Source organism: Chenopodium quinoa, unplaced genomic scaffold, assembly GCF_001683475.1.
Source record: "Chenopodium quinoa cultivar QQ74 unplaced genomic scaffold, ASM168347v1, whole genome shotgun sequence".
NCBI lineage: Eukaryota > Viridiplantae > Streptophyta > Magnoliopsida > Caryophyllales > Amaranthaceae > Chenopodium > Chenopodium quinoa.
This window is the reverse complement of record NW_018744633.1, coordinates 4,494,816-4,521,826: the sequence shown is the minus strand read 5'-3', so window position 1 is coordinate 4,521,826 and position 27,011 is coordinate 4,494,816. Positions and strand designations below refer to the sequence as shown.

Here is a 27,011-nt window from a genome sequence, read left to right as displayed (position 1 = left end):
ATAAAATTGCAACAATGTGTTTTTAAAAAATTGTAATTTCAAATTCAAAAATTAAATCATCTATTGTTATCCGGCAACTTGGCAAGTATGTAATTTTACTATACTATGCAATGCACAAGCTGAATTTTTCATTGAGTTTTGATACATTATATTTTTCACAAAATTTGATTAAATACTTGATAAATAATGGAGTAAATATTTTCTCAAATCATTAACCTTGATTTTAGAAATTATTTTTCACTTAAAAAAATCTTAGATGTAAATTTAAATAAAGACGATGAAGGATTTGTTCTCTTTAGCTTAATTTTAGTTTAGTTCAATTCCTAATTTTCTTCTCTTATAAATAATTCATTTCATTTCATTGCATTTCACTCTAGCTTCAATTAGTTTAATTATTTTCAGTAAATAAGAATAGGCCCAAAATTAATTATAGTGACGCAATCGGAAAGGTTGCAAGAAAAGCAAGCGCTAATCCTTCGCGAAACAGACAGATTTACAAGCGATAAATCTGTTGAAAGACTCCGGAATCCACCAGAATAGAGTTTAACTCTTGAGATTATTATCAAAATGTCCAAAAACTGAATATCAAAGACAGCTAAAACGTTTAAGTAGTCTAAACAAAACCCTAATGCGAAAATAAAATAAAAATTAAAATCCGAAAAATGTTTAAACGCTATTTTCGGGCCTTAAACGAACTCGGATGGCTTAAAAAACCTGTCATTCACGGGGAAGCCGTGTGTTGAACTCATTGGCCTGTTTCCATTTCCAAAAATCTATTTTATTAAGCAATCTGACTCCGGGAGCCCGACTAGTAGAAATCATTACCCTTAAAAACTGAAAATCAAGCCTTATGACGTTGCACTTCTTCGTCGAACCGAGAAGCTAACCTCTCTACGTCATATAGAGTCCATATGGGTAAGTACAATGATAGTTCTCCAAGGATGACATAAAAAAATGCAGTGGATGACGTGGTGAAAGCAGATTTGAGAAAAAGAAAGGAGTGTTGGTTTGTGAATTGTGAGTGAGTGAATAGACGTGAGACGTTTTGAACGATGGGATGTAGATTTTGATGTATAGTGTGGTCACCGTGACTCGGTAACTCATTAGTGCGTGAACCCTTGAGCTGAAACCAAAGTTGATGAATGACTATGACTAGGTCTCTAGGTGTTACGTGACTCACCTAATCTGTCAGAGCCATGACCTGGATTACAGACCTTGACCATTGAGTCTGACCCTCCTTTTTAATGGACCAACCATTGAGCGTCTTGCTCCGGAGCTTTTTCATATAATGCACTATGCAACCCAAACATGACTTGAACCGAATCAACTTAAAATAAAACGTATATTAATTAAAAATTCTGTTTACGTCCTTGTTCTAATTTTCGAATAAACCTAGTGTGTCGTTACAATTGTCTATACTTCGGAGAATAAAGGATCCCAGACGAGGCGGGGTAGATTGAACTTACAAAGGAGACGAAGGAATGCATTCGGTTATCATATTTTTACGATCAAAAGAGTTTGGTCAGTTAAGACCAAAAGTTGGCTACCGAAGTTTATGTATAATTCGAGTTTGGGGTCAATTCCTACGACTAGAAAAGGTACTTTGTACACTTACTTATGGGAGTATTTATGCTACTGAAGCTGACCAGTTGATAGACTAAGGAGGTAGCTAGAGGTAGTGTTGCCAAGATTGCAAACACGAAAAGGTAACACATGAATTTATCCTAAACTTCTCAAAACGATTATAGGCAACACAACAAATGGCAAACACCATAGCAAAATGGCATACTATCATCAACACAAATTTATACATGACTACTTCCGGGTCCTCCTAGTGATAGAACCACCCCTTGGAGATCACTTCTCTCCCTTAACACTTGATCCTTTCTTGGAAGAGCTTGAAAGATGGGCGAGGGGCGATCCATGTTGCCATGACCGATCTCATGGCTGAATCCTGCACCGGGGTTTTTTAGAGGTTTAAAGATTGAACTCTTTCCAAAAGGGGATCCTCTATTGGAATTTGTACATTGCTGAGCACCTGGAATTTGACCAAAGCTATTTTGGCTCCGATTTGCTCCTTTACACAAGGTATTTGGTCCCTGAACATTGCATTTGTAGAGACATAATTTAGCACTTGTGCAAATTAAAGAAAATGTATAATTAAGAAGATAAAGAAACTTACAGGAGCAAACAGGACTCCTCTAAATATTCTCCCATTAACATTCGCGGTCATCAGGTAACCAGAATCGAATGACCCATCCACTTTCCCATGCACTTCAGCTCCAATCTACTCAGATTTTTTTTAAAGAAAAGTTAGAAATCAATAATAACAAAGTGAAATCAAAGTATAGCAATCGCAAATGCTCCAAAGCAAAAAAAAAACTTCCTTACCAAGTTTTGAGAAATGCTTTGATTAAGGTGTCTCCCCTCTGCTGTTAAAAACTCAACTTCACTTTTAACTGCATGAGATAACTGTAAGGAATGTGCGGGTCTTTGGTTAGGTCGATGCTCCCCTAGGATGTAGACGTCGGGCAGATTTTGTGGTGTTTGCCTTGGAGGTTTGTTTGGTTGATTTATGGAGTGGAATGGGAAACTTTGAGGTATTGGTGTGGAAGAAGTTGGGTTTTGGACAGTTGTTTGCTCTTGATCAGATTGAGACGGAGAGGAGTTTTGTGACACGGAAAGAGAATGCTCTTCTTGTTCTGTTTCCCGCTCCCATGTGTTTGCATGAATGGTTCTCCTTCTCTTGGTGTGTGTAGTGTCTAGCTCATTTGCATCTGTCTTCTCAGTTTCTATACAACTACCTAACAGCATTGTCTTCTGCCTCTGAGTATCTGATTGACCTCTTCTCCTTCGTTGGTTTCTTTGATTTCCGAAGCTCTTGCACATTGAAATGTTGTAACGACCATTTGGATGCTCATTCCCAAGTTGCAATATTAGGAGTTCCCCTAAAGGACGTTCATCCTCTCCGCACCTATTCGAGAGCACACACATTACATTGGAGCAAAATGTGCATAAGATTATGGATCATGCCCCGGCAAAAATCTTAATCAACCTGACATTGTAGTTTAACCAGAAACTCTAAGACAGCGCAATATAACCTAAAATCGACCAAACTGACAGGTTTTTATCCGCAATTAAGGCACCTACAATCTTATTTCTGACCAGTCTACTAAACTAAAAGAGAGACCAGTTAAGAAAGACTGTTTTAATGAAATAATGAGCAAAGAAGCATGTAAAACGGTTGAGCCATAGAGATGAAGGGACTAACCCTCCGTATACGGCTATGTCAGAGTCTATAACAATTGCTGTATGAGAAAATCGCCCTTGAGGTGGCTGGCCACAAATCTCAAGCATAGACCATGAACATAACATCGTGTCAAGGACCCAAGCGTCGTTGTAGTATCTCTTGTCTCCAACTCCGCCTATAACATAAACCTGAATTGCATATTTTTCATCGTCATCAGTAAACAGCTCATACAAAACTGAACAGATAACATTACTGGTTTTATCGCAATCACAAACCATTACCAATCCATAATTGATCATAAAATAGCATTAGAGCAATGAGAAAAATAGACCATTCAAGTCCAGGCATCACAAACCTTAGTCCCAATTCTGACAGCAGCATGTCCTGCCCTCATTCCAGGTGAAGCTCCTCGAACTTCCAACTGCCAAAAGAAGTCACAACAACCATAATTTAGGAATTTGACCAAACAATCAATACTCAGAGTATAATTTTCACTAATTTAAGCTTGTTCTTGTTAAAACAAGCATTAAGGAAGCTTACCCTTGACCACATCAAGGTATCGATATCAAACACGTCCACATCACCATGGTAGCGGTCCCCACAATCACCGCCATACACAAAGACTTTCCTCCCAACCACAACACAAATGTGACTATCTCTAGGTGGAGGGGCATCACCCTTCAATATAGGGGAAGTCCAAGTCATGGTCTTAAGATCCAAAAAATGCAAATCATTCAAGTAGTTCCCTACACCTTCTCCACTCCCACCAAACACGAGTAATTGATCGTCACCAACTAAGGTGGCGGTGTGGCTCTCTCGTGCTGAAGGGTAAGCACCCGAACACAAGGGTTGGATCCACTCCTTGGAGTCAAGGTCCAAAATGTGGAGGTCATTGACCTTCTTAGAACCATTTGTACCCCCAAAAACTATAATTTTGTTCCCCCACAGCGTGGCGCTGTGGCTATCTCTCGGACCCGGCCCCTTGCCGGTGGTCACTAGAGTTGTCCAACACACTGTATCTAGATTTAGTACTAATACATCACTGTAATGCATACCCCCACAACATCCCTGAAAATGAACAAACACAAGAATTTTGAATATTACTCAATCTAACTATCTAGTATTAATTACAAGTGTAATAGAATCCAAACAATTGGTTACACATAATATACACCATTGTAACCCTAAGATAATTGTTAAAAATATTCAAATTTGGAAAGATTTTATATTAAAGTTCATTAGAAACACTAATTAAAATGTATCCTACCTAAATCTTTTTCTGAAAATAGTGTAAATTTCCAAAGTGACTGCAAGATGGTTAAAAGTTTTTTTTTTTTTTAAAAAAAACGTAAATATATTGGTTACCTCCATTTTAGTTTATACTTTGGCAGAATTCCTAGCAAAACTACATGAATTTTAAAAAGAAATTAAAAATTAAATCCTACTATTATACTATTACAAAAGATTGACAGACATGTATAATGAGAGAATAACTCGGAAATCAACTAAAACAACTAACACAAAGTGAGAAATCACCTACAAGTATAAAGAACGCAACAAAAGCATGTAGTACTAAATTGAGGAAAATATCTAACCAACAAGAGTACAAAGTATATAACTTCATAGAATATTATAAGTTTCCTAGTCGGAAATTTATAGTCACGTTGATAGTGTAATAATTTGAACTAGTAACGTGACAATTCGAGAGCTTACCCCGAAAACATAAACATGGCCCTGGTAGAAACAAGAAGTATGCCCCCATCTTTCAGAAGGATTAGAGCCAACCACCTTTGGATACAACCACATTGCTTTCTTAGCTTCAATTCCTTCATAACTTCCCAAAGAACCCATCTTTATTTGCAAACAACCAACTCTCTTGTAGCTTGTTTCTCTCTCTAAAATATTGAGTAATAGTAGAGGTAAGATTTCTCTAAAATATTGAGTAATAGTAGAGGTAAGATTATTAATGGAGTAGAAAATGCAAGAAATTAGAAATATTTATGATAGAAAAATAACAATTGAGTGAAATTTAGTACTAGTACTAGTAGTATAGTGAGTGATAGTCTGATGAAACAATTAAGACATGAAAAGATGGGTGCTTTCAACTCCAATATATTGTCACTGTGACAACCAACACCCAACTCTTTAAGCTAATAGTGGGACTATTGAAAGTGGAGGTGAAAAGATAGTATAAAAAATCATGTCTTCTAATAAAAACAATTAATTTAATACTTTGTATATTTTTTTAATTTGGTAATTTAATTTGAATACACTCTTTGTTTCAAAATAATTGAAATTAACATTAATCAACTCAAGCAAAAAAATAACGTTGGAAAGTTTGTATAGAGAAAATGAAATGAAAAGATAAATTAAAAGCGTTGTTAAAATAAAAATGGAGCAAGTAAATTAAAACGGATTAAACGTATATGAAGCCTAGATGAGTATTTTAGGGACTAAAATGCATGGGGTTTAGATAACTAAAGTTTTGAAGAATTTATATGAAGTGATGTAAAATCATGGAAAGACATGACATTTGACAGATGGAGAGAGAAATTGTGAGTGAGAGACAGATTTGTATTGTTTCACACTTTTAATTTTATTAATGAATATTTTTTGGGGTTTATTAGTTGTCTAGCTGAAAATGATGGTGTGTATGGGGGGCGATGCAATTGCATTGGGTTGTGGGGAAATGAAATCAATAAATGGGAAGTTGTGTTGAGTTTTTGAGATTTTGAGGTCAAGCATTTTTTTGGGTTTCTTGGCTTTTCCCTTAGAAAGTTTCCTTGTTTTTTGTACCCTTTATTTTCCCTTGATACATTGGTTTGTACAATTGTATTCCATAAATTTATACTACTCCGTATTGTATAAAATACCAATATTATTAAGTCTTGCTAGGTTAGTAACAATGCATATCTTCAATTTTGCTAATAGACAATTAAATTTAAGTTACAAATTAACGTAGAACTACACAAATAATACGAGTACTTTTAATATACCAAATTTGTCCTCATTAACTACATTATTCACTTTTTTTTTTTTGAACAAACAATATTTACTTTTTATTTTCTTAATCTCAACCCTTATACATGGCTAATTGTGCAACGTACATTAATACAACACAATAGTCTCAATTTAATTTAATTTATTATTTTCCCTGGAACAATATTAAAGAGTAAAATTAATAAAATTGTTGCACTTTTATTGTTTAAATTTTTTGAAAGTTACAAAGTATTTTTTGTTTATTACTTTCCTTAATTCTTCTTTTTTTACGGAGTAAAAAATTTTAAAATGTCACTCATCACTCATCATAATGTTGATTGTACATTTGTTGCTTCAAAGAGTTGTTTTTAACCTTTATAGATAATATAAATAACTTTTATATAAATAAATTACAAAGAGTATTCTAATTTAAAATATTTTCATTACAAAGAGTTTTTATTTTTCATAATTTACATATTCCCAATATTGAGAAGGTATAGGGATTGATGGAAAGGGGAGGTTCAAGGTGTTTGCTAAGCAAAATGGCCCCCCAATTTTCATGGTAAAAAAGAGTGATGGAGGGTGTGTTATCTAGAAATTATGTCCCTTCTCAAGGTTCCTTGGGCAAAGTGTGTGTTTGTGGGATATGTCAATGGGAAAGAATCTCACCTCTTTCTTCAAGTTTTGGGAGATGATGAATATGTGGAATGAATTTATGGTTTTTCTTTCACTCCTACTGTCACTCTCACTATCACTTTGTTTGTCCCCAAAAACCATATGAATTGTTAAAAAAAAAAAAAAAAAAAAAAAAAAAAAAAAAAAAAAAACCATATGAAGGTACTATTTTGTTAGAGATATTTTGGATATCTCATACCTCTAACATATTTCTAGTTAAAACTACCATATTTTATTACAACATCATACAGATTATGTTTTTCTATAACATTTATATCTGCTTTGTACCTAAATAATGTATCACTATATAAATTTGATCACAACAATTATTCATGGAGTATTAGTAAAATAGAAAATTAATACTAATAATTAATACGAAGTAACATACAATGAGACTTATTCAACATTAATATTATAAAGAAAAATGTTATACATAGCCTTTAGAGCTACATATAAGCATTAAAAACACTTGTGAAAATTGTTTAAGTTTAGAAAATCATGACAAAGACACACTAATTACACTGTTTTACGCGTGTTTTTACCATTAATTTTTAATTTTATATAATTTTCAAAAGTATTTTTAATGCTTATATATACTCCTAAAAATTATGTATACCATTACCCTATTATCCTAGTAAAATTAAAACCTTAAACCTCCATAATCCAAGATAAAGACCTTACTCCATACTCTTAAAAAGGCTAACACTTTATAGGTAATTCGTACTTTATTTTTTATTTTTTTATAGATACAAGTGATAGTATACCAAAATGGTGAAAGTAGAAAGTAGGAACGCGATAAACACGGGAGTGTATTCGGTGAGGGTGAAATGGCGGCAAGTGCATCGGTTGACGTGAAACTTATTTGACTCACTTCCTACTGCTAGTCTCCTACTCTTTCTTACTTGCACTCGGTATTTCACTCAACTACTTTTATTTTTCTCTCTCCTCAAAACTCTAAACTTTCTTCCATCGAAACTTGAAACCTTCAGCACCAATTTCAAGATTAAAATACCTTTTTTTTTTTTTTTTTTAGGATTGAGATGAAAGAATGACATCCATCTTTTCAATCATAAATATAATTAAATTAAATAAATAAAAAAAGTAGTACGAGTAGTAGTAGAATATTACCTTGAGATTTTTATTCTTTCTTGTAAGAAAGTACAATTGTTGTCATTGTGTCTTCAGCAATACCACTACATAAATACTCCGGGTACGTATTTCATATGGAAAATCATATCTAAGAGATAACAAGAATTATTGTGTAAATTTTTTTTTAAAAAATTATTGTTTAAATTAAGTAATATTGTACGGAGTAATTAGATACATTAGGGGAAAAAAAGGAGTAACATATGAAGCATACAGTGGTGATTAATAAATTATGAACCTGGTCCTATTTACTTAATTTCACTTAAGTTCAGTTCAGTTAAACTCTAATTAGTTCAGTTCAGTTCAGCTCAGCTTCTAATTTTCCTCTCTCATTAAATATTCATTTCAGCTCAGTTCAGTAAATGTGAATAGGCCCTATATGTAAGACTTTGATCTTTTTTTACTTATTTTGAGGGCTTGTTCTCTTATGCTGAACTCAGCTAAGTTGAACTGAACCGAGCTAAGCTGAGCTGAACTGAAATGAATATTTCATAAGAGAAAGAAATTAAGAGCTGAACTGAAAATAAACGTATGAGAATATGCCCTGAGTGTGATTTAGGACCTGTTCTCATTGGCTGAAATGAGCTGAACTGAGTATATTAGAGATGAATTGAACTGAACTAAAATGAATATTATATAAGAGAAGGAAATTATGAGTTAAACTGAACTGTAAATAATCTGATGAGAATTGGGCCTTAGTCTAATTTAGCACATAATTTCAATTTAATTCAATTCATTTTAATTCATTACTTTATTCTATTTCGATTCAACTTAAAAGAACAAAATATGATTAACAAAATATGTTACTCAAGGGGTACTAATGGCTTTCCATATCTACCATTCAACTTTCCCTCTCATCACTCCTCTTCTACCTCAACCATCACAACCACCCCATCTTCACAGCCACCACCATCATCAATTTTCATCGCCACTGAACTCAAACTATCTACGAATCGTCGAACTCTTTCTGAAAAAATGACCTCTCTTTTTTTTTTCTTTTTTTTTTTTGACAGAAAAAAAAGACCTATTTAAAAATAAAAATAAACATTTAGCATTTTAATTACTACTTATACAGTTATACCATAACGAGTAATAATTGACCGTTATTTACCAAATTATTATACACAATCGCCTAATCAAATCAGTTTATATAACCTATTAGTATATCAATCAGTTATAGCTAATTTGCCAAGTAAGGCCTTAAAAAAAAAAAAAAAAAAAAAAAAAAAAAAAAAAAAACTCTAGAACCAAGGCAAAACAGGTGATGCGTAAAACAAGAGCTGAATTGAAGAGAGTATCTGTATCTGCATTTTTAAATGAGAAAGAAAATTTAGTAGTCCGTAAAAGGGAAGAAGTGAGAGTGCCTAGGTTGACGAGAAGAACCAAGACTCGAATATCGAACAACACAACAGATAACGTAACGGGTACGTGGTGTTGAGTGTTGACCTCCCAACCCACCTTTTATGCAGGCACCTATACGACAAAACCCACACTACACTCTCACTTCTACTCTTTTTCTATGCTATCTTCTCAAATTAATTCCTATTTATATTTTCAAAATATACTCCCAATGATACGGTAGCCTACTACTCACTCACTCACGTATAGAGGTGTCAATTCGGATGATTAGATAAAATCGATTGTGCTTTTGACACTTTTACTCACAAACACAAAGTGTGGTACCCTGTATAACTTCCACCTTGTTATGTTTGACATTTACATCCGTTATATGTTTCACTTTGACTACTATTTGTACTTTCGCTGTACTTTAATAGGTGTGCTAAGAGTAAAGTTGGATTACAAAAGATTAAGAGCTCTTATACTCGATTTAAGGTGGCAGATAGTACTCCGTAGACACTACTGTATTTCCCTACTAATTTAATTTCAAACTAGTTTTTATCAACCTTAACCCCTTTTTATACAAGTACTCAACTTTCATAAATTAATCCAGCCAGAACAAAAAGATAATCTTTCCCCGTGGATGGATAGAGAATGTACAGTTCGACCTCGTTACACCGAACCCTAAAGCCAAAAACAATCAAACTGAGGAGAACTCAAAGTCCAAATTCATCACAACCACAAACAAGATAACACAGATGCCAGTGCTGCTACTGCATGTAATATAACTCAGAGCTAAATTGTACATGTACCATGCAAAGACCATTAAGATTCCTTCAGCATATACATACAGATACAGTAGAGTTAATTACAGCAACTTCAAGTGCTCTTTGAAACATCACATCTTTCCTTGAATAACACCTGATATCAAAGCAAAATCAGAGAGCCCACACTCACAGACTCACAGTAATCATGATGAAGCCCCAAAAACCGATTACAGATTTCAACCACATCCCTCATCTTCTGTTTCTTGGCAATTATGTCATATTTGTCATCTGATCTTCATATACTTATTAACATATCATTCGGAACAAAATCACATTGTTTATAAATCGTGTCAATAGCAAGATTAAGTACTTGCTAAAGCTAGGATTTGAGAAAAAAATTTCAACTGGTACCAGAAAGTTCTGCCCACGAATTACAATGGACATTATTCACAAAATAATTTGACACCATTAATTTTTATTTTTTTTAATAAAGCACATATTCACAACCAGAAGTATCTAAATTAAACTTCCTTGATGACAAATTGATAATTCACAGCAAGTGCTTACATAAACATTATGCTTATTGAGATTTCTGTAGTCTGTACAGGGTTAGGCTCATCATTAGTGAACAGCATCATAACCTTCCGCTAAGATGAGAGCAAAGAATAGAATTGGGTCAAACTTGTCACCTTTTCATTGATGTACAAGAGGAATGCTCGAATAGAGAAGTAACGCATGTAAGGATGTTAATTGTTCCTGAAGAATCGAATTTGTAATTTTTTTCTCTTCTCTTTATGTAAATATTGTAGAAAGGCTTGGCCAGTACTCAGCAACACCTGGACCAGAAATTATGCAAGAAATCAGACACAGAGAGAGAACTAGCGCAGTGTTCTATGCAATAATATTCTACAGTGAAGCTCCTTCAAGAAAACTCATATTTGCGGCCAACTTTCAAACACAAGTATAGCATGTACAAACAAGATTGAAGAGCACCTCTTGAGACCTTGACCGAGGCTGTGTTTGGTTGGGAGGAAAATTATTTTTCTGGGTAACCAGTGTTCTCATTTCCTTTGGTCAGTAATTGGTGAAAATACTTTTGATTTACCTTTTGTATTGCCACATTTTACTACCCTTTACCTTACTTCTATCATCCCTCCCTCTTCCTTTCCACTCTAACCTTTCAATCAAAGAGCCAAACAAAGGAAAACGGAGTTAAAAATTGGGGTTTTACTTTCCATTGAAAATAAAATTTTGTTCAAAAAGCTTTCTTTTAAAACAAATATGGCTGTGAGCGTGTGAGTGTGAAACTAATAAAGATGAGTAACAAGAACAAGAATTAAGGTAGAGTACTCACGTCATCAAAGTTGGCGTTCAAAAGGAAAAAAGCCTCCTTTGCTCTTCTGAAGGATTCATCAACCATAGGCAGAAGATATATGCTGCCGCAATAACAGACAGGAGTGAAAGCATAGCTAGAAATCCAAAATGAGATACATCGTTTGCGATTATTGCTATGCCTAACATCACAAACTCAGCCAAACTGGCAACGGAGACCTCTGTCGTCCCAATAAGATTAGCTTTTGATGATGGGATTCCAGTTTGAAGAATCTGCTGGCCAATTACATCATATGACATGTGTCCTAGCCTTGATAAAACCTGCATATCAAAGCAGAATGGGAGATCAAAGAGAGAAAACATGACAACTAATAACAGGTGTGTATCAAACAATCTGCAACACTAAATGAAACCCTTCATCATCACCATAAGAAAGAAACACCTTTAAAAAAAAAAAAGAAACAATATATGCAGAAGACTAGATTGACAAGATTCATTGACAAGACGAGCATTTCAACAATCAAACCAAGGTAGATTGAGTTGTAAGATATACTTACGATTAGGAACAAGAAGAATAAGATGGGTGTCTGCTGAGAAAAATTTCCACTCCAGTAAACTGCAACTGCTAGAGCAAGAAGTGATGCCTGGAAAATTAACCCAACAGCCCCAGCCTGCAACAATTTTTTTTTTCTTGAGCATAAATCTCAAAATAATTTTAAATAAATGAGAGAAAATTTACAACAGCAGCAACCTTTAAGATACCAAGTTCTTCGATGAGTTTAGCAGATACAAATGTCGCTGCAACACCCATTAAAGCACATAATCCACTAAAAGCACCAATTATGGAGGAGTTAAGACCTGTTAAATACTCCAAAGTTAAACATTAGACATATACTTTTAATACAAAGATATAAATACTTGTGCACGTATGGGCAATGATGCAACGGAAGCAGGTAATCACAAATAAAACAGTTCTACCTCCAAAGACTAAATGCAAATGACCAGGTCGTCACTTTTTACAGCTAAAGGCCTATAGCTGTAACTAAGCAACTTGCAAAAGATAGTACTAGTTCCAGTTCAGACACAAAGCCCATTTCTTATTTATTAGCTTAATCAGATTATCAGAGTAGATTAATCTTTGAAGATATTAGATAAATAAAGGCAGGGAATGAGAGAGAGATCAAAAGTGTTCCAACTATAAATCAAAGGTAAGATAATTTATGTGTGCACCGTCCAAATATAAAATTTTGCGTCTTAATGACTGTGTCTTTGGTCTCTTTGAAATGTTTCTGGTACTTAAGAAGTGTACAAAAAATAATTCTGAAAGATATAGTCAATAGCATGTTACACTAGACATTCATTAGACTCCACATCAATGCTACATAGAGAAAGTGCCATCATGTTTGCATGGGTAATATAAATGCATGGAAACTTTATATAAGAAGCCAAAGCATACCACGCTGAGTCAAAAATGCAGTCATCAAACCACCAGGGGTGAGAACAATGTTGAAATACAGAAATACATAGGCTACGCTTGCAGGAAGAACAGGCTGCTGTATATACTCGGACCACCCATGTTTGATAGCATTTATACCTAAACTCACTGTAAAACACAGATAAACACTCAGCTAATGTTAATATTGGGAATAAAGTAAAAAACAATTCTTAAAATGCTATAACATAACCAAATATGCTTTGAGAGATCAATAAAGTTCACCTATATTCTCATTATCTTCCAGGGTTAATCGAGTATTACAGTCAGAACAGGTCTGCGGACACTTAGCACGGTCAAGAACACCAGTAGAAACCATGTTGGTAAACCAAGTAAGAGCAACCTAAACACCATCATATGCATACAAAGAGAGAACAGAGGTTAATAGATGGTATGGAACAGCTGAACATTATAAAGATTGAAGAGGACGGATTACTTACTGTAAGTGGCAAACCCCAGATCATAAAACCAGCAGCGAGTTTCAAACAGGTTACAGGGTCATTTTTAGACAGAAGAATACCGAATAGAGAAGCACCTGCAATCTGCAAGTATACAAAATACTGTAAAATCCGCAAAGATGTTTCAGATTTGTAATATGTACTTGTGAGTGAATGATAGCAGAAACAACATGTAAATAGGAACAAATCCAGAAGAAATTCAGGGTGATCACCCAGCTGCTTAGAAATACACCACAAAGACCAAAGCTTAATGCACAAGAAAATAATATATTACCTCACAGAGAAGATCAATTCGGTTGATAACAGCATTGGCCTGCGCAAGTGCAATAGGCCTATTGGTCCCAGCTAGCTGCAAAAGACAAAATGCCTACTTCAGAGGATAGAATTCCTAGGGAAAAAGAAAGTAACAGTATCCAGGATGTTAACAAACAGAATTACCAGTACAAGCCAGTCACGTTCCATGGCAACACCCAAAGCTAATCCACATAGTCGCTCAATTGCACCCGCTATAACAAGAATAACAAACCAAGGGCGAACTAGGATTGTTGACACGGAAGCAGACCGAACTTTATGAGCATATATTATCATTGCCACAGACATCAGCTGGGTAGTTACCTGGCATATACAGTGAATCTTAGAGAGATGAAAAAGCGATGCAGAATGGCATATAGATACAGAAAGAATAATACCTGGACAATACTTAGACAATTATATGCCTGTACTCTAGGGAAATGATCCATAAGTTTTCCAACTAATGGTCCTCCAAGAATAACTGCAAACTGTTCACAATGAAATTCACTTAAGAGTCAGAACCACATCTACAACAAAATAGCATGTTAAAAAATTCAACTAGTTTCTGTTCTTTCAAAGGAAAAGGCCACCTTAGTGAAAAAGCTCACGACTGCAACAGGAAGAAGGCTTGGATGGATCAGTGCAATGGCAGCAGGCCAAGCAAAATTCCATAGTTGTTCCACAAAATTCCCTACTAAACAATTGGCATATAAAGCTGAAACAAGCAAATAACAGAAGTTAGCAACTATCATAATAAGAACTGCAATAGGTTATGTTCAAATTCAGTGACCTTTTCTGCAATCATATAATCCTATAGTAAGACAATCACATAATAAGACCCCATAACTAAGGTTGCTCTATACATGAGCACTATTATAAAAATTTGTATTTCTTAAGAGTAAATAATTGATAATTCTTCTGCATGCAATCGAATATCATTGTAATTGCACATTATAGGCTAGGTTAATAAAAAATTTCATACTTTGCCAAGTTGAACAGGAGATACAAGAGAACAAAAGTACCATTATAAAATTCAATAATCACAGTATATGATCATCGGAACACTTTATTGACATAGCACTTTTGTGTGCAAATTGCTTAAACAGATAAACCAAGAGTTAATACATGCAGGATACCAATTATTCTTAAATAGGAATGCATCTTTTACCATACAAGCCAGCAGGATGAGCAGGGGTAGCAGCAAGGACATTCTGTTCTTCCTCAGATAAAACCTGAGCACATTCATCAGATACTTGACATAAATAAAAGCATGAGCACAATAGACACTAATTATGTTAAAAACTACTGCCTTGCAAAAAACTTACTGGCAATGCAGTCAAAACGTTATCAACGTAACTTCTATCACTCAATATATTTAAAGACTCAGCCTCAAGAATTTCAGAAAAATTAGAAGCAGACGATGAAAAATCCTCAGTATCTTCATCAGAAACAACGTTATCCAGAAGTAGATCAGTATCTATCATTGAACATCTTGCACAAAAATTATCAACCCTGCAACCAGGAAAACATAATTTAAGCGATTCCCTCGAACTATTTTGGATAAATTAAAAAGGGAGGAGGGGGGGGGGGGAATGTTGACAGATTTAGTATATTCTGAATCTGCAACTTCTTGTTGGGAATTAGGTATTTAAGACAACATGACCAATCAAACAATATAGTGATGGCAGGAAAAAAAAAAAAAGTTATATAGTGGAAAACTTAATCCACTTCAACTTATATTATCAGCCACAAGTAATACAATCACCCTAGTGAAAAGTAAGTTGTGATATGCAATAAACTCTCCGTGGCTTCTAGTAGAGAACTTTCAGACACTCAAATTGATGAGAAGTCTCACCAATCTTTCCACATGCTAGGTAGCTCCTACTAGAGCACTCACACTTCCAAATGGAATTTCACACTATGCACAATCTATTAATGAGCTTATTAGTCCCTACTTAAAGGACCACAACCTTCCTCAACTTAAAACAAATCAATGAAATAGCCAATTACCTATGATTGTTCAAATTAAATGCAACTTTTTAAGCTATCTACCAACTCCCAGAACTGCACTAAACAATCGTAACACACTTTAAATTAAATCTTCCCAATTACTTTAACAATTTACTTTGAGACTCATGATCAATAATTTTGCAAGTCATCCACCATATCTGATTTCCTATCCTTGTCACACTTACAAGATCTTAGGTACATAGCTGTTTACTATTGTTCTCATCAACTTCTACATGCCCCTAATGAGATGCTCAATATCATCCCGACCAAAAGTCATAATCTTTATAGCTTGGTTTCTATTTTTGAAAACTTGGATCTTTCATAGACATAAGCACCATAATTGATCAAGTATACATTCTCAACATTTGAAAACGGCATTATATTACTTCTCCTATAAATCATTATATACGGCTTAATCAAGGCTATTTTTTTGCCCATTTACAGATGTACTCAGTACTCACAATGTCACAAGGTACAAGCAGAAGGAGTGCAACATAGCCATAGCTAGTAGGTAGTACCATGCTCAAAGTACAACCGATTGTACATAGAAAATTGCCACTTAATCCACATTACCTTAACTTCCTTTCTTCACTTGAAATAACAGTATAAGTTATCAAGCATACATAAATGCATTCTCAACATTCTAAAAAGAATTATTATAACTTTTCCTAAAATTATAATTATACATAGCTTAGTCTACATCACCTTTACCCCTTTTATTACTCAACCAAAATTAATCCTAATTCTTTTAGTTACTATTGTCAAAAATAAAATAAAAAAATCCTAATCAACTATAAGCCCATCATATTATGGTAATTCACACATATCCAAAAACTTAATCATCAGAATTCAGTTCATCTTTCAGAGTTCTACCCACTCATTTATCAGTTTCTCACAATACATAAAATAAATTCAATAAACCAACTTCATTTCAATAAAACCCCACCAAATTCAAACAATTATTATCCAAAAAAAAAATAGTTTATCAAAGTAAATTCCAGCTTACCTCAGAGGAGGGAGAAGAGGGTAGGAAGCATTCAACCGTCGACGAGAAGAGAAGCGATTGTGTATTCGAGAAGACGGCGGCAAGCGCGAACATGAAGAAGAATTCCAACGAGGAGGAGAGAGAAAATGGTAATGATATTGAGGCGTTGAAGAAAATGGCAGCAACTGAGCAACAATAACCCCACCACCCGCCATTGTTGAAGTAGAAGAAGCTTTCCTCTTTCTTTCTTCTTCAAGTACCCCAACAAGAAATCCTCTCCCCTAAGGTGCTTAACCATGCAGACCCCAGAATTCCAACTTCAATTTTCTTCAATACCCACTAAAATTAGTGACCAAGATTGGGTTTTTCGATTGAGTTTGAGTGATAAAATGGGAATTTTTTCTGGGTTTCTGTGGATGATATAGTGGTTAAGTGTTCAAGTATTTCAGCGCTGTTTTTTTTCTGAGAAAAATTTGTGGTATTTTGAAGAGAAATTTGGAAAGTGGGAAGATTAAATTGGGAGTGTTTCTTATCTAGAAGAGTAGGAAAAGGAGGAGAATATTTGAAGTTTGGAGCATGGGTGGTGGACTGGTGGTAGATAGGTATGACAAATCGATTATATTTGGGGCCACCCAAGTGCCAACTTGTTTAAGTTGCAATACTTGCAACTGCTCCGAGACAAATGGCAATTTCTTAGAAACGATTTACGTAACGCAACTCTAATGGTATATACGGAGTATAAGAAGTTTGAACATTAAACAAAACACAACTATGTAAAACATAATATATGAGATTCAATACAATCAATTTATCAAAGTCTCTAGAAGAAAGGTATCTAACATGACCAACTACTAGTTAATGCACAGTATCATCTAATGAATATGAAGTACTTTCCTACTTTATAAAAAGTAAAATCTTGCTCTTATTAATAGTGTTGTGACAATTATAACCCAAAAATGTGTATTTACGCATTTGCCCCCATTTAATATTACAAGATTTTTTTTTAATACTATATATAATCTCTCTGTTATTACGTACTTTTAAATCTTCCCATTCAATCGGTTGAATTATTGGTTTCAAGTTTCAACCACAAAGTCACTGACTATCTTCAAAGGTATTTTTCAATTTTAATTTCAATTGTTTTATAAGGTTTTGATTGATTTTAGATTTTAAGATATTATCCTTTTTAAGTTTTAGGGTCTGGGTATTCATCTATTTTTCTTAACTTTGATTGGGTTTTGAAAGAAAAAAATATAGTAGATAATTAAAGTGAATGGAGAACCAGAAACACTATAAGCGAGGGAAATATACCAACTTCCGAGCACTATCCCATGGAATCCCCTCATGTCTCTTTCTATTCTTTCAATTTGATCATTTCATGAATATTTGTCAGTGACTTTGTGGTTTGTCCAGTTAAGCACTACCACAAATCTGATCAAAAGGTACTTTAATTCTATATGATTTTTTAGGATTTTTATTTATGATCTTTAGATTGTACTTTGGTTTTGATTTTGGGGATTGTAGAATTTTACAAAGGTGGCTTTCAACATTGCTATTAGATTCGTTGTTATGAGATGCAAAGGACATCTAAATTTTGATTATAATTTTGGGATTAAGAGCGTAAAATGAGAGTCCACAACTTTAAAAGATGCAATTTTTCAAGGTACATGTTTTTTAAAGGGAGTAGAATGCCTTTGTGCTTAGGCTCTGGATGTATATTCTATATTTGAAGGAAAGGAGGTGTGAGTAGTTCTCTTATCAATCATAACCTACCTTAAAGGTTTATTGTTACTTGTTAGAAGAGAAGATACCACTTTTCTTGTGAGATTCTGATATGATGCATCCTAATAATGCTATACGCTCTGCATCTAATGAGTATCAACTTAATGATTTAATGTATTTTTTTGTATTGTTGAGTTGAATTAAGCTGAGCTCAAGCTTGCCTGCATTGGATAACTCAGCTCTTCTTACATTGGGTTTAATTACAGAGTATTACAAAATTAAAAATAAAGCCCCTGGACCAATATACAAAGAGAGAGGAAAAAAAAAAAAGAAGCTAATCCATATTTTATTATTTTGGATTTTTACATTAGGTTCAAGCTACCAAACTTTATATTAGATGATCATATTAGATTTTACAACAATACTAAGTATAAATGTACGTTGCATTGGATTTGAGCAAAATCCAAACTCAAAACTAAAATCTAACACCTAAGAGTCCTAATTTAACTACTCATAGGGTACCCATGAACAAATTGATGCAAAATTTCATTATTCCTGTGTTTGTTTCTCTTTGTTTTTCAGCTTGTAATATGTATCAAAATTTAATTCTAGAGAACCATCTAGACTCTATAAGAAAAGCATGTAAATGCTTTTTTTTTTACTCTTTAAAATACATAAGAAAAGGTTAAGGATATATGATTTTGAACTTAATAGTCGATTATTACTCTTTCTAAAGGTTCATCGTATTAATTCTTACCAATTTCAAGGTATTTAAAAATTGCATAAGACATTTTACGTGCAAAATGCTTACTAATCATAACTATGTACAAACTAAAATCTTAAGTACAAAGACAAGCCTTGATAACTTCTTCGCATTGGCTAGCCATGTCGCGCGCGTTGGCCACCCTAGTATTATTAAGTATCTAAAACAAAGATATAACGATAAATCTTGAAGATCGAAATACATATCAAAGGGTTGTTAGCCTAAAAGGCTAGTATCAAAGGCCAAGCTTTGCTTATATCTTACTAATTAATTTACTACATGTACTTCAATTTTTAGCAAAAAAGGATATGTTTAAAAATATAATCCATAGTTGCTAACTTGCTACATATAATTGACAAAACAAAAAATTTAATAATTTATTAATGTAATTTGTAATAATTTACAAATGAAAATAACAAACTTAAATACACTTGCAAATCAAAATCAAAAGAAATAAAAGAAACAAAAAAATCATACAACAATCTCACTCCAATCCAAAAAGAATCAAGAATATCCCTTTATCAAAATCTATCAATTAATAACCCTACAATTCTTTCTAACTTCACCCTCAAGGCCACTTAGAACTTCAATAGAACCCATATGAACCATAGCTTTACCAAACTTATTAGCCCAAACATTGCCTTGCCAACCGAAGTTCTTCACCACACTCACAATCCTAGGGTTAGTCATAAGAGTTTGATCGGAGGTGAATAATCCCCTTTTGTTTTGCAGATTTTGATAATATTTGTTGTCCAATCTATTAGGTGTGATTAAGTCTTGAAAGACGGTATGATCAACATTGTTAGGAGGATTTTTAGGACACTTGGATTTCAACATACTAGCAAATCTAGGATCCATTGAAGGGTCTTGTGGGTTTGTAGCATTGAAGGTGTAAAGTCTTTTGGTGAAAGAAGAACAATGTGAGACTCCAATAGAGTGTGCCCCGGAAAGGGTGACCATTTCCTCTACGGAAAGCCCTTTTCGTTCAAAGCTTTTTTGAAGTTGTTGTAAGTTGAAAAAAGGTGCAGGTAGGTTTTGGTTCGGGTCATTTTTAAGAGAGACTCTCCCATCACGTCGACCTGATTGTACATCATAGTTAATCCCTCCTAGCTTGAAGGCGGTGTCACGTGCTGCAAAGGCTATGATATCTGCACAAGAGACAGTTTGTGGGCATCTAGCTTCAAGTTGTTTCTTTGCCTCATCAATTACATCATACCCCTGCATACTCGGGTTGTTTGCTACATTGTCTTTTTCAGCTGGGTTCCCCGGTGTTGAATCAAGTAAGATCGAAGCATCACAACCCTGAAAATTATCATACGAGGAAATAGATTGGGGTGTTAAGTTAAAGCATGGAAAGGTGTAAAGATTAAAATAGCCATAATAATGAATGCAACAATCATTTTCAGGCATTAATCCAAAAATATGATATTCTTTCATGTACATAATAATACGTACCCTAACAAAACAATCATGGAAATGCATCCTGATAAGCCCAGCTCCTAAGTTAGGATTCCTTGCAATCGCATTGTTAACTACATTCCTCACAATTGCCTCTGCCGAGGGACAAGTCCGTTGATAAAATCCCACCTTTAGGGACAACGACGAGGCAGAAGTAGTATACACACATGCCATGGAAACAAGCACGAACATGCAAAGAATCAAACTCGTCAACATATTCACTCACAGAAGCAAAAAGATTCACTCAGGCTTACTATGATGTAATTTCTTTGCTAAGGAGTTTTCGTATACTCGATTTTCGTGTTAAAGATGTAGGAAATAAGGATGAAGAGAAATGGAGGAAGAGATGCAGTTTATATAGCTATGTAAGCGTATGTATGTGTGGTTATGGAGTGGTTGGATAAATGTATAATAACTAATAATAAGAGGATGATGAAAATAAAACGTGCAGCCACCAAGCTAAGTAGCTTTATGCAGTCTTAGTTTGAAGCTTTGAATAGTTCCATGCAATCTTACTACTGTCTTAGCCATCAGCCACCAGCCACCAGCTTCGTGGTTTCTTCAGCTTCACAAATTGGAGTGCTAAAGGTAATATTAATAATTCTTAATTAGTGTTAGACGCTTTATTAACATATATAGTGATTGTATATTACACGGCAAATTTGAACATGAGATGATTCAGATGAAGCTAATTTTGTCATATGACTCATGTTTTTTAATAACCTTAAAAAATAAAAAAAAAAAAAAAAAAAAAAAAAAAAACTAGTGAGTATCCCGAATTACTTCAAGTAATTTTTAATCTAGTGAAAAAAAAAATTGCCTTCATGAGGATAATATAAATAAATAAATAAAAATAAAAGCATGATATTTGGTGAAAACAATGTGAAAAGTTTGAGAATGGAATAAAATAACTTAAATTAATGTAAAAATCTTGTCCATGTTAAGTTCTCGCTTTTGACTTTTGAAAGGTCATGTTTTATTACGTAACACACTTTTACCATCGTATTGTTTTGCTAATTTCGAGTTTAATTCGGACCCTTAAAAGCTAATATGACACCTAAAACCTTAACCGAATATTTTTCAACACGTAAACCGATGAAAAAGTTGAATCAAGCTGTAATTTACAATTTATAAGAACATTTGGGCTGCAATTTGCAAATATTTTTTAAATGGCTGCAATTTACAAATTTTCTTTTTCATTGTCACCATAATCTAATCAGTGGATGGATCATATGTTAGCAATTCCTTACCTCCTGCAATTCTACAAAGCCTGAAATTGATGGAGAAAAAGTATCAATCTCATACACAGCCAAAGCTCTAGCACATCATCTCGGTATCTTCCTGGACAAATAAAGATGTGTAATTTCCAGACCATGCAATCTCAGCAATTATATTGGTTCAGTGATAAATAAAGGTCTCCCGTAAAATAAAGATAATAGTAACACTCATCTTACATTCTTACCAAACTTTACAATGGCGTGAATAGTGAAGCCCACACATTAGCAATGCTAATTAGAGGGGGGGGGGGGGGAAATAAGCCTTGCAGTTTTAAGTATCCTAGTACATACTCTGCATTCTGCAATGTGAAAACAAAATGAAAAGGAGAGAGCCACATTCTATCGTACCTATATATCCTTCAATGAGAGCAACGACAATTGTTCTTCAACTGAGGAGTCTATGTGACAAGAGATCCGACATGATGAAGGGATGAGAATAAGACCAAGACCACGTTGTTCCATAGGTGATGGAGATGATCGTCTAACACTTCGAAACTCTACTGCATCTTGCAGAATTATGTTGCCTTGCTTATCCATGCAGTGAAAGTTACCCATGAAAAAACGTCCATCATTCACACCCACCAGCATTCGACGAAACAGCAACTTTCTCACTTTGTCAATGGCACTTAGTTTGCTAGAATTTGAATGACATTCATCTGACAAACCCTCCAGAGACAGGGATGTTCCTGATTCTCGTTCAAATTCCATATCCAATCACCAAGCTCTTGTCCCGAAGCAAGATCAGCCACCCTAGTAGAATTGGCAGACTTCAGGTATGTCCCCAACTTAACTTCCCTCTACTGCCCAAAGCAGGATTTTATTTATAAAAAAAAAAAAATCAGCAACTATACTACGGAGTATCATTTAAGATGGATGTGATTCTAAAGGAAGAATACTGCAAAAGCTTAAAATACCACTATTTTTGCAATTCAATATATGAGTAAAATTAATATAATACGTTCAAAAAACAAGCCAGTAGTATAAATGCGTTATATAATTAAAGAATTTCAAAAGCTTAATATGATCGTATCATTTCAGATGTCACTGTCAAAATCACAACTATATTCCAATCTTCCCCAGAGCAGGTATACTCTGTAGCAAGCATAATCTCTCATATCTGCTTAAACATATTATAAAAGTTTTATGTGATGTAATGCATCATTAACACCCAAGTCCTTATCACTAGACTCCAATTAGAATTGGAAGCAGAGAGTAGACACCAGTGTAGTGACAAATTCTGAGACAGCAAGAATCTTCAGTTGTATACCTCATTTACATGGTGAGATGCTTCATTACCTTCTTAGTCCTTCACTGCTAATAACTAATTATTCGAAGCGACTAAAAATTTCTTCAATCCTACTAAGAGTCTAAGACAGCATTACCATTGAAAACTGAGACAGGACACCACTACTGACTAATCCTGAGACATCAAGTTTCTACAATCCTACCTGCTTTTACATGGTGTGATGCCTCATTAACCTCTTAATCCTTGTCAAAAAAAGGTCCAATTAGAATTTAAAATGAAATAAGTAAGCTAGTGACTAAACATTCAAAGTGACAAAATTTTCTTTAATATTGCTAAGACACCATTGGTTTTTGACCATTCGCTATGATTAGAGTTATTGTAATTCTAGTTTTAGTTTTTACACATACTAACAGACTGACAATTAACCCCTTTAAACCATTAATAATCTTGTTAGTTCTTGGGGACAAGGTGTTCTTACAGGCTTACAGCATTACGTAATGGTTATGTTACGAGTACATCTTATGTTATAGCCTATGATTCTACGATCAACCCAGAACCAATTATTATCCCCTGCAGAACAAACCTCTCTTCAGAATACAGTCATACACGCACCAGTTATCACCAAGCATTGCTATTACAAGTACTAGTTTGGTACAAGGGAATCAAACAAACCATACCTCTCAACTAGACAAACAAGAATAAGAAAGAATATATGAATCCCGGAGCACAAACACGAGTATTGATCAAATCCAGCTAATTCAATTGTCAATTACACAGAGAACAAAACCTACATACAGCCTCCTAAGGCAATGCAGTTGACTAACACATGAACAATCATCAAATTCCCAAAAGACAATGTTCTTTGCTTGCCAATTGTATAATTTGTATTCATTCTTGAAAGTTTAATAGCTAGATATCCCAACAACAATTAGCTCAAGGGCATAACAAAAAAAAAAAAAAAAAAAAAACAAGATTCAATCAATTTATCAATCTAACAAATTTAACCCCCAATAAAAAAAAAATCAGAAAGTAATATGTTCCAATTAGCGAAAATCAATTTGGTAAAAATAAGTAATAATCAGAATTAATAATGACGAATTCTTCTTGCAACCAATTTTGCAAATTGAATTATTCTCGCTTAATTATTTGATTAGCAAAATTGTAAAGCGATGTTATAATGTTCCAGAAATTAAATTATAAGCAATAGTTCAATAATCAGTCCACCTTAGAAGAACCCTAAATTGAATTAAATTGAATTGACGATTAATCGTAAATTATGAAATAGATATTCGATAATTAAAAATAAAAATAATAAAACATCTTACCTCACAAAGCTGCTTCAATGGAGGAGGTAGATTCAACAACACAAACAACAGAAAACGTTCTGTATTTTCTCTGCGTATTGCTCACAAGGAAGAACTTTGTATGTGTAGACAAAGTGTTATAAAATAGCGGCCCAAAGCCCCAAATTGAGTAATAGTGTCGGCCCAAATTAAGTAAGGTTCTACAGTGTGTGGAAGTCGTGCTCTGCTCTATTGAAATCTGCTTCACAGTGTTTAGAAGCTCAAAAAAACAAGGCCTAATTTGTACGTTACTTTCCACTCCTCTTTGGCTCTTTTCGTTTTCTAATAAGTGCTCCATTTTAAAAGATACTAGCCATTATCCTACGGTTGAAATTGATGCTTCCTCAAGCTCTCATTCCAGCCATGATGATCAAGATCATGATGACAGTTCTTCGATTACCACTGATTTAAGCCAGCCACAAAGCCCCCATCAACAATCAGATTACAATCTGATAAGGGATCGTTCAAAAAGGCCTATTATAAGGTCATCAATATACTCTGGAGATGAATATGTGCTTTCGTACGCACTATCAGCTGGTGAAGAAACTGCAGTTAGAAAGTTGTCATCCTCTTATTTAGTAGTCATCTCTAGTTCCGATTCCTCTAAATGGCTTGTAGAAATGAACGAGGAGATGGAAAATCTCCATATGAATGGCACATGGGACTTAGTCGAGCTACCGAAAGGCCAAAAAATAATTACTTGCAAATGGATCTGCAAGCAAAAAGAAGCAAATGGATCTACAAGCAAAAAGAAGGCATTCCAAGAGTTAAACCTGCAAGATTGAAGGCATGCCTTGTTGTCAACCATTACAAGAAGGTATTGACTTAAATGAGATTTTCTCTCCTGTTGTTCGTCATACCTCTATTCGAGTCCTTCTTGTAATGGTTGCTATGTTTGACATGGAGTTGGAACAACTCGATGTCAAAATTGCCTTTTTACATGGAGATCTTGAAGAAGAAATTTCTATAAAAGCAACCCAAGATATTTGTCGCTCCCGGAAAGGAAAATCATGTCTGTCGCTTAAAGAAATCCTTATACGATCTCAAGCAAGCTAAGCCCCGAGACAGCGGTACGGTATAAGAGATTTGACTCATTTATGAGTAAACAAGGCTACATACGTAGTCACTACGATAATTTGTCTACTTTTGACAGTACGATGGAGTCTATATTTATCTGTCTTTATATATGGATGATATGCTCATAGCATCCCAAGATAAGGCATTGATCGATAAATTGAAGTCTCAACTTCACAAGGAGTTTGATATGAAAGATCGATCTTGGTGCAGCTAAGAAAATTCTCGACATGGAGATACATCGAGATCCACGGGCTGGTAAGTTATTCTTATTTCGGAAAAGTTATATCAAGAAATTCTTGATTGCTTTAATATGAGTAATTGTAAGCCTGTCTCTACCCCACTTGTTGCACATTTTAAGTTGTCATCTGCATCTTGTCCACAAACGGAGGAAGAAAAGGAGAAAATGGCTAGCATTCCTTATGTTGGTGTTGTAAAATGGATATTTCGGTACCTAAAAGGTACTGTAGATGAGGGGTTGATAATTGATAAGAACTTAACAACTACTACTAATGTTGTTGGGTTCGTTGACTCTGACTATGGTGGCGATCTTGACCGTCGAAGGTCTATCTCCGGTTATATCTTCACTCTCGGTTCGGAAGCAATAAGTTGGAAGGCTCAATTACAACCAATAACTGCTCTTTCCACTACTGAGGCAGAGTATGTCGCAGAACTGAAGGTATAAAGGAGGCTGGATGGTTGCGAGGTCTTGTTATGGATCTTGGCATACCACAAGGTGTCACCGTGGTATACTGTGATAGCCAAAGTGCTATCTTTCTCACCAAGAATGATGCTTACCATTTCAAGACCAAGCACATCGCCGTCAAATACTACTATGTCAGTGGTTAACAAGGTACATACTTCAAAAAATCCTGCGGATATGCTCACAAAGCCACTTCCTACCACTAAGTTCGATCATTGCTTAGACTTGGTGGGAAATCATTGTTGCTAGATCTTTATTGGGCTCCTACGACAAGTTATCTACAGAATTTGTTCCAAGGTAGAGATTGTTAAAGTTGGCCCAAATTCTTACAAGCTCATTAAGGAATATATATAGAATTTGCTAGAAAATTCTAGCAAATAAATCTAGCTACCACCTAATACTAGAAGTCAAATTAAAGGACTAATCTAGAGATTTCCACTATGTCGGTGGAATTGGTAGAAAATTCCATTGAAAAATCTTGGCGTTGATCACAGACATATACATCCTATAACTATGATGCTATGGCCATCATTTACACGATCAACCCAAGATAAAAGCCATACTGACTAAAAGCCTTCTACTACAAAGTCTTTCCACCTTATTAGTTCCTTTATACCTAAATTTCCACCTTGTAATATAATTCACTATTGTTCTAATACTCCCTTGTGTTCACTTATTATTGTGAGTGGAACTATTTTCATT

General features: G+C 34.4%; 4 protein-coding genes across 5 annotated transcripts; all 4 read right to left on the bottom strand.

Moving 5' to 3' along the window:
* Positions 1–1,666: 1,666 nt before the first annotated feature.
* Positions 1,667–5,379, bottom strand: LOC110701170 (rab9 effector protein with kelch motifs-like). Its single transcript, XM_021878757.1, has 7 exons — positions 4,964–5,379; positions 3,791–4,318; positions 3,606–3,671; positions 3,272–3,438; positions 2,392–2,974; positions 2,183–2,287; positions 1,667–2,099 (listed from the first exon to the last, which is right to left on the bottom strand). The coding sequence occupies exons 1-7, from the start codon at positions 5,099–5,101 to the stop codon at positions 1,806–1,808; spliced, it is 1,881 nt and encodes a 626-aa protein (XP_021734449.1). The 5' UTR covers positions 5,102–5,379; the 3' UTR covers positions 1,667–1,805.
* A 5,234-nt stretch (positions 5,380–10,613) lies between these two features.
* LOC110701168 (solute carrier family 40 member 3, chloroplastic-like) lies at positions 10,614–17,340 on the bottom strand. Its single transcript, XM_021878756.1, has 14 exons — positions 16,745–17,340; positions 15,054–15,240; positions 14,897–14,960; positions 14,319–14,443; positions 14,127–14,216; positions 13,876–14,052; positions 13,712–13,786; positions 13,420–13,521; positions 13,205–13,322; positions 12,944–13,090; positions 12,239–12,345; positions 12,045–12,158; positions 11,510–11,808; positions 10,614–10,991 (listed from the first exon to the last, which is right to left on the bottom strand). Exons 1-13 carry the CDS (start codon positions 16,936–16,938, stop codon positions 11,527–11,529), a joined length of 1,782 nt encoding a protein of 593 aa, XP_021734448.1. The 5' UTR covers positions 16,939–17,340; the 3' UTR covers positions 10,614–10,991; positions 11,510–11,526.
* Positions 17,341–19,360: 2,020 nt separating this feature from the next.
* Positions 19,361–21,977, bottom strand: LOC110701166 (peroxidase 5-like). The gene is made up of 2 exons (XM_021878753.1): positions 20,664–21,977; positions 19,361–20,510 (listed from the first exon to the last, which is right to left on the bottom strand). The coding sequence occupies exons 1-2, from the start codon at positions 20,880–20,882 to the stop codon at positions 19,740–19,742; spliced, it is 990 nt and encodes a 329-aa protein (XP_021734445.1). The 5' UTR covers positions 20,883–21,977; the 3' UTR covers positions 19,361–19,739.
* Positions 21,978–22,059: 82 nt separating this feature from the next.
* LOC110701167 (small nuclear ribonucleoprotein-associated protein N) lies at positions 22,060–24,672 on the bottom strand. 2 transcript variants are annotated; one of them, XM_021878755.1, is made up of 2 exons: positions 24,515–24,672; positions 22,060–22,740 (listed from the first exon to the last, which is right to left on the bottom strand). In XM_021878755.1, exon 2 carries the CDS (start codon positions 22,649–22,651, stop codon positions 22,292–22,294), a length of 360 nt encoding a protein of 119 aa, XP_021734447.1. In that variant the 5' UTR covers positions 22,652–22,740; positions 24,515–24,672; the 3' UTR covers positions 22,060–22,291. The 2 variants fall into 2 exon arrangements, with proteins under 2 accessions (XP_021734447.1, XP_021734446.1); XM_021878754.1 differs by having other exon boundaries at positions 22,072–22,743.
* Positions 24,673–27,011: the final 2,339 nt, after the last annotated feature.

What these genes read in the sequence shown, in the direction of transcription:
- LOC110701170 (XM_021878757.1), bottom strand. Translation starts at nt 5,101, where the DNA reads ATGGGTTCTTTGGGAAGTTATGAAGGAATTGAAGCTAAGAAAGCAATG. An exon ending in CTGTCAGAATTGGGACTAAG is followed by an intron (nt 3,439 to 3,605) that starts GTTTGTGATGCC and finishes TATGCAATTCAG; the next exon opens with GTTTATGTTATAGGCGGAGT. An exon ending in GACATAGCCGTATACGGAGG is followed by an intron (nt 2,975 to 3,271) that starts GTTAGTCCCTTC and finishes GCTCTCGAATAG; the next exon opens with GTGCGGAGAGGATGAACGTC.
- LOC110701168 (XM_021878756.1), bottom strand. Translation starts at nt 16,938, where the DNA reads ATGGCGGGTGGTGGGGTTATTGTTGCTCAGTTGCTGCCATTTTCTTCA. An exon ending in TCGTGAGCTTTTTCACTAAG is followed by an intron (nt 14,217 to 14,318) that starts GTGGCCTTTTCC and finishes CATTGTGAACAG; the next exon opens with TTTGCAGTTATTCTTGGAGG. An exon ending in ATTGTCTAAGTATTGTCCAG is followed by an intron (nt 14,053 to 14,126) that starts GTATTATTCTTT and finishes TGTATATGCCAG; the next exon opens with GTAACTACCCAGCTGATGTC.
- LOC110701166 (XM_021878753.1), bottom strand. Translation starts at nt 20,882, where the DNA reads ATGTTGACGAGTTTGATTCTTTGCATGTTCGTGCTTGTTTCCATGGCA. An exon ending in TCCATGATTGTTTTGTTAGG is followed by an intron (nt 20,511 to 20,663) that starts GTACGTATTATT and finishes GATAATTTTCAG; the next exon opens with GGTTGTGATGCTTCGATCTT.
- LOC110701167 (XM_021878755.1), bottom strand. Translation starts at nt 22,651, where the DNA reads ATGGAATTTGAACGAGAATCAGGAACATCCCTGTCTCTGGAGGGTTTG.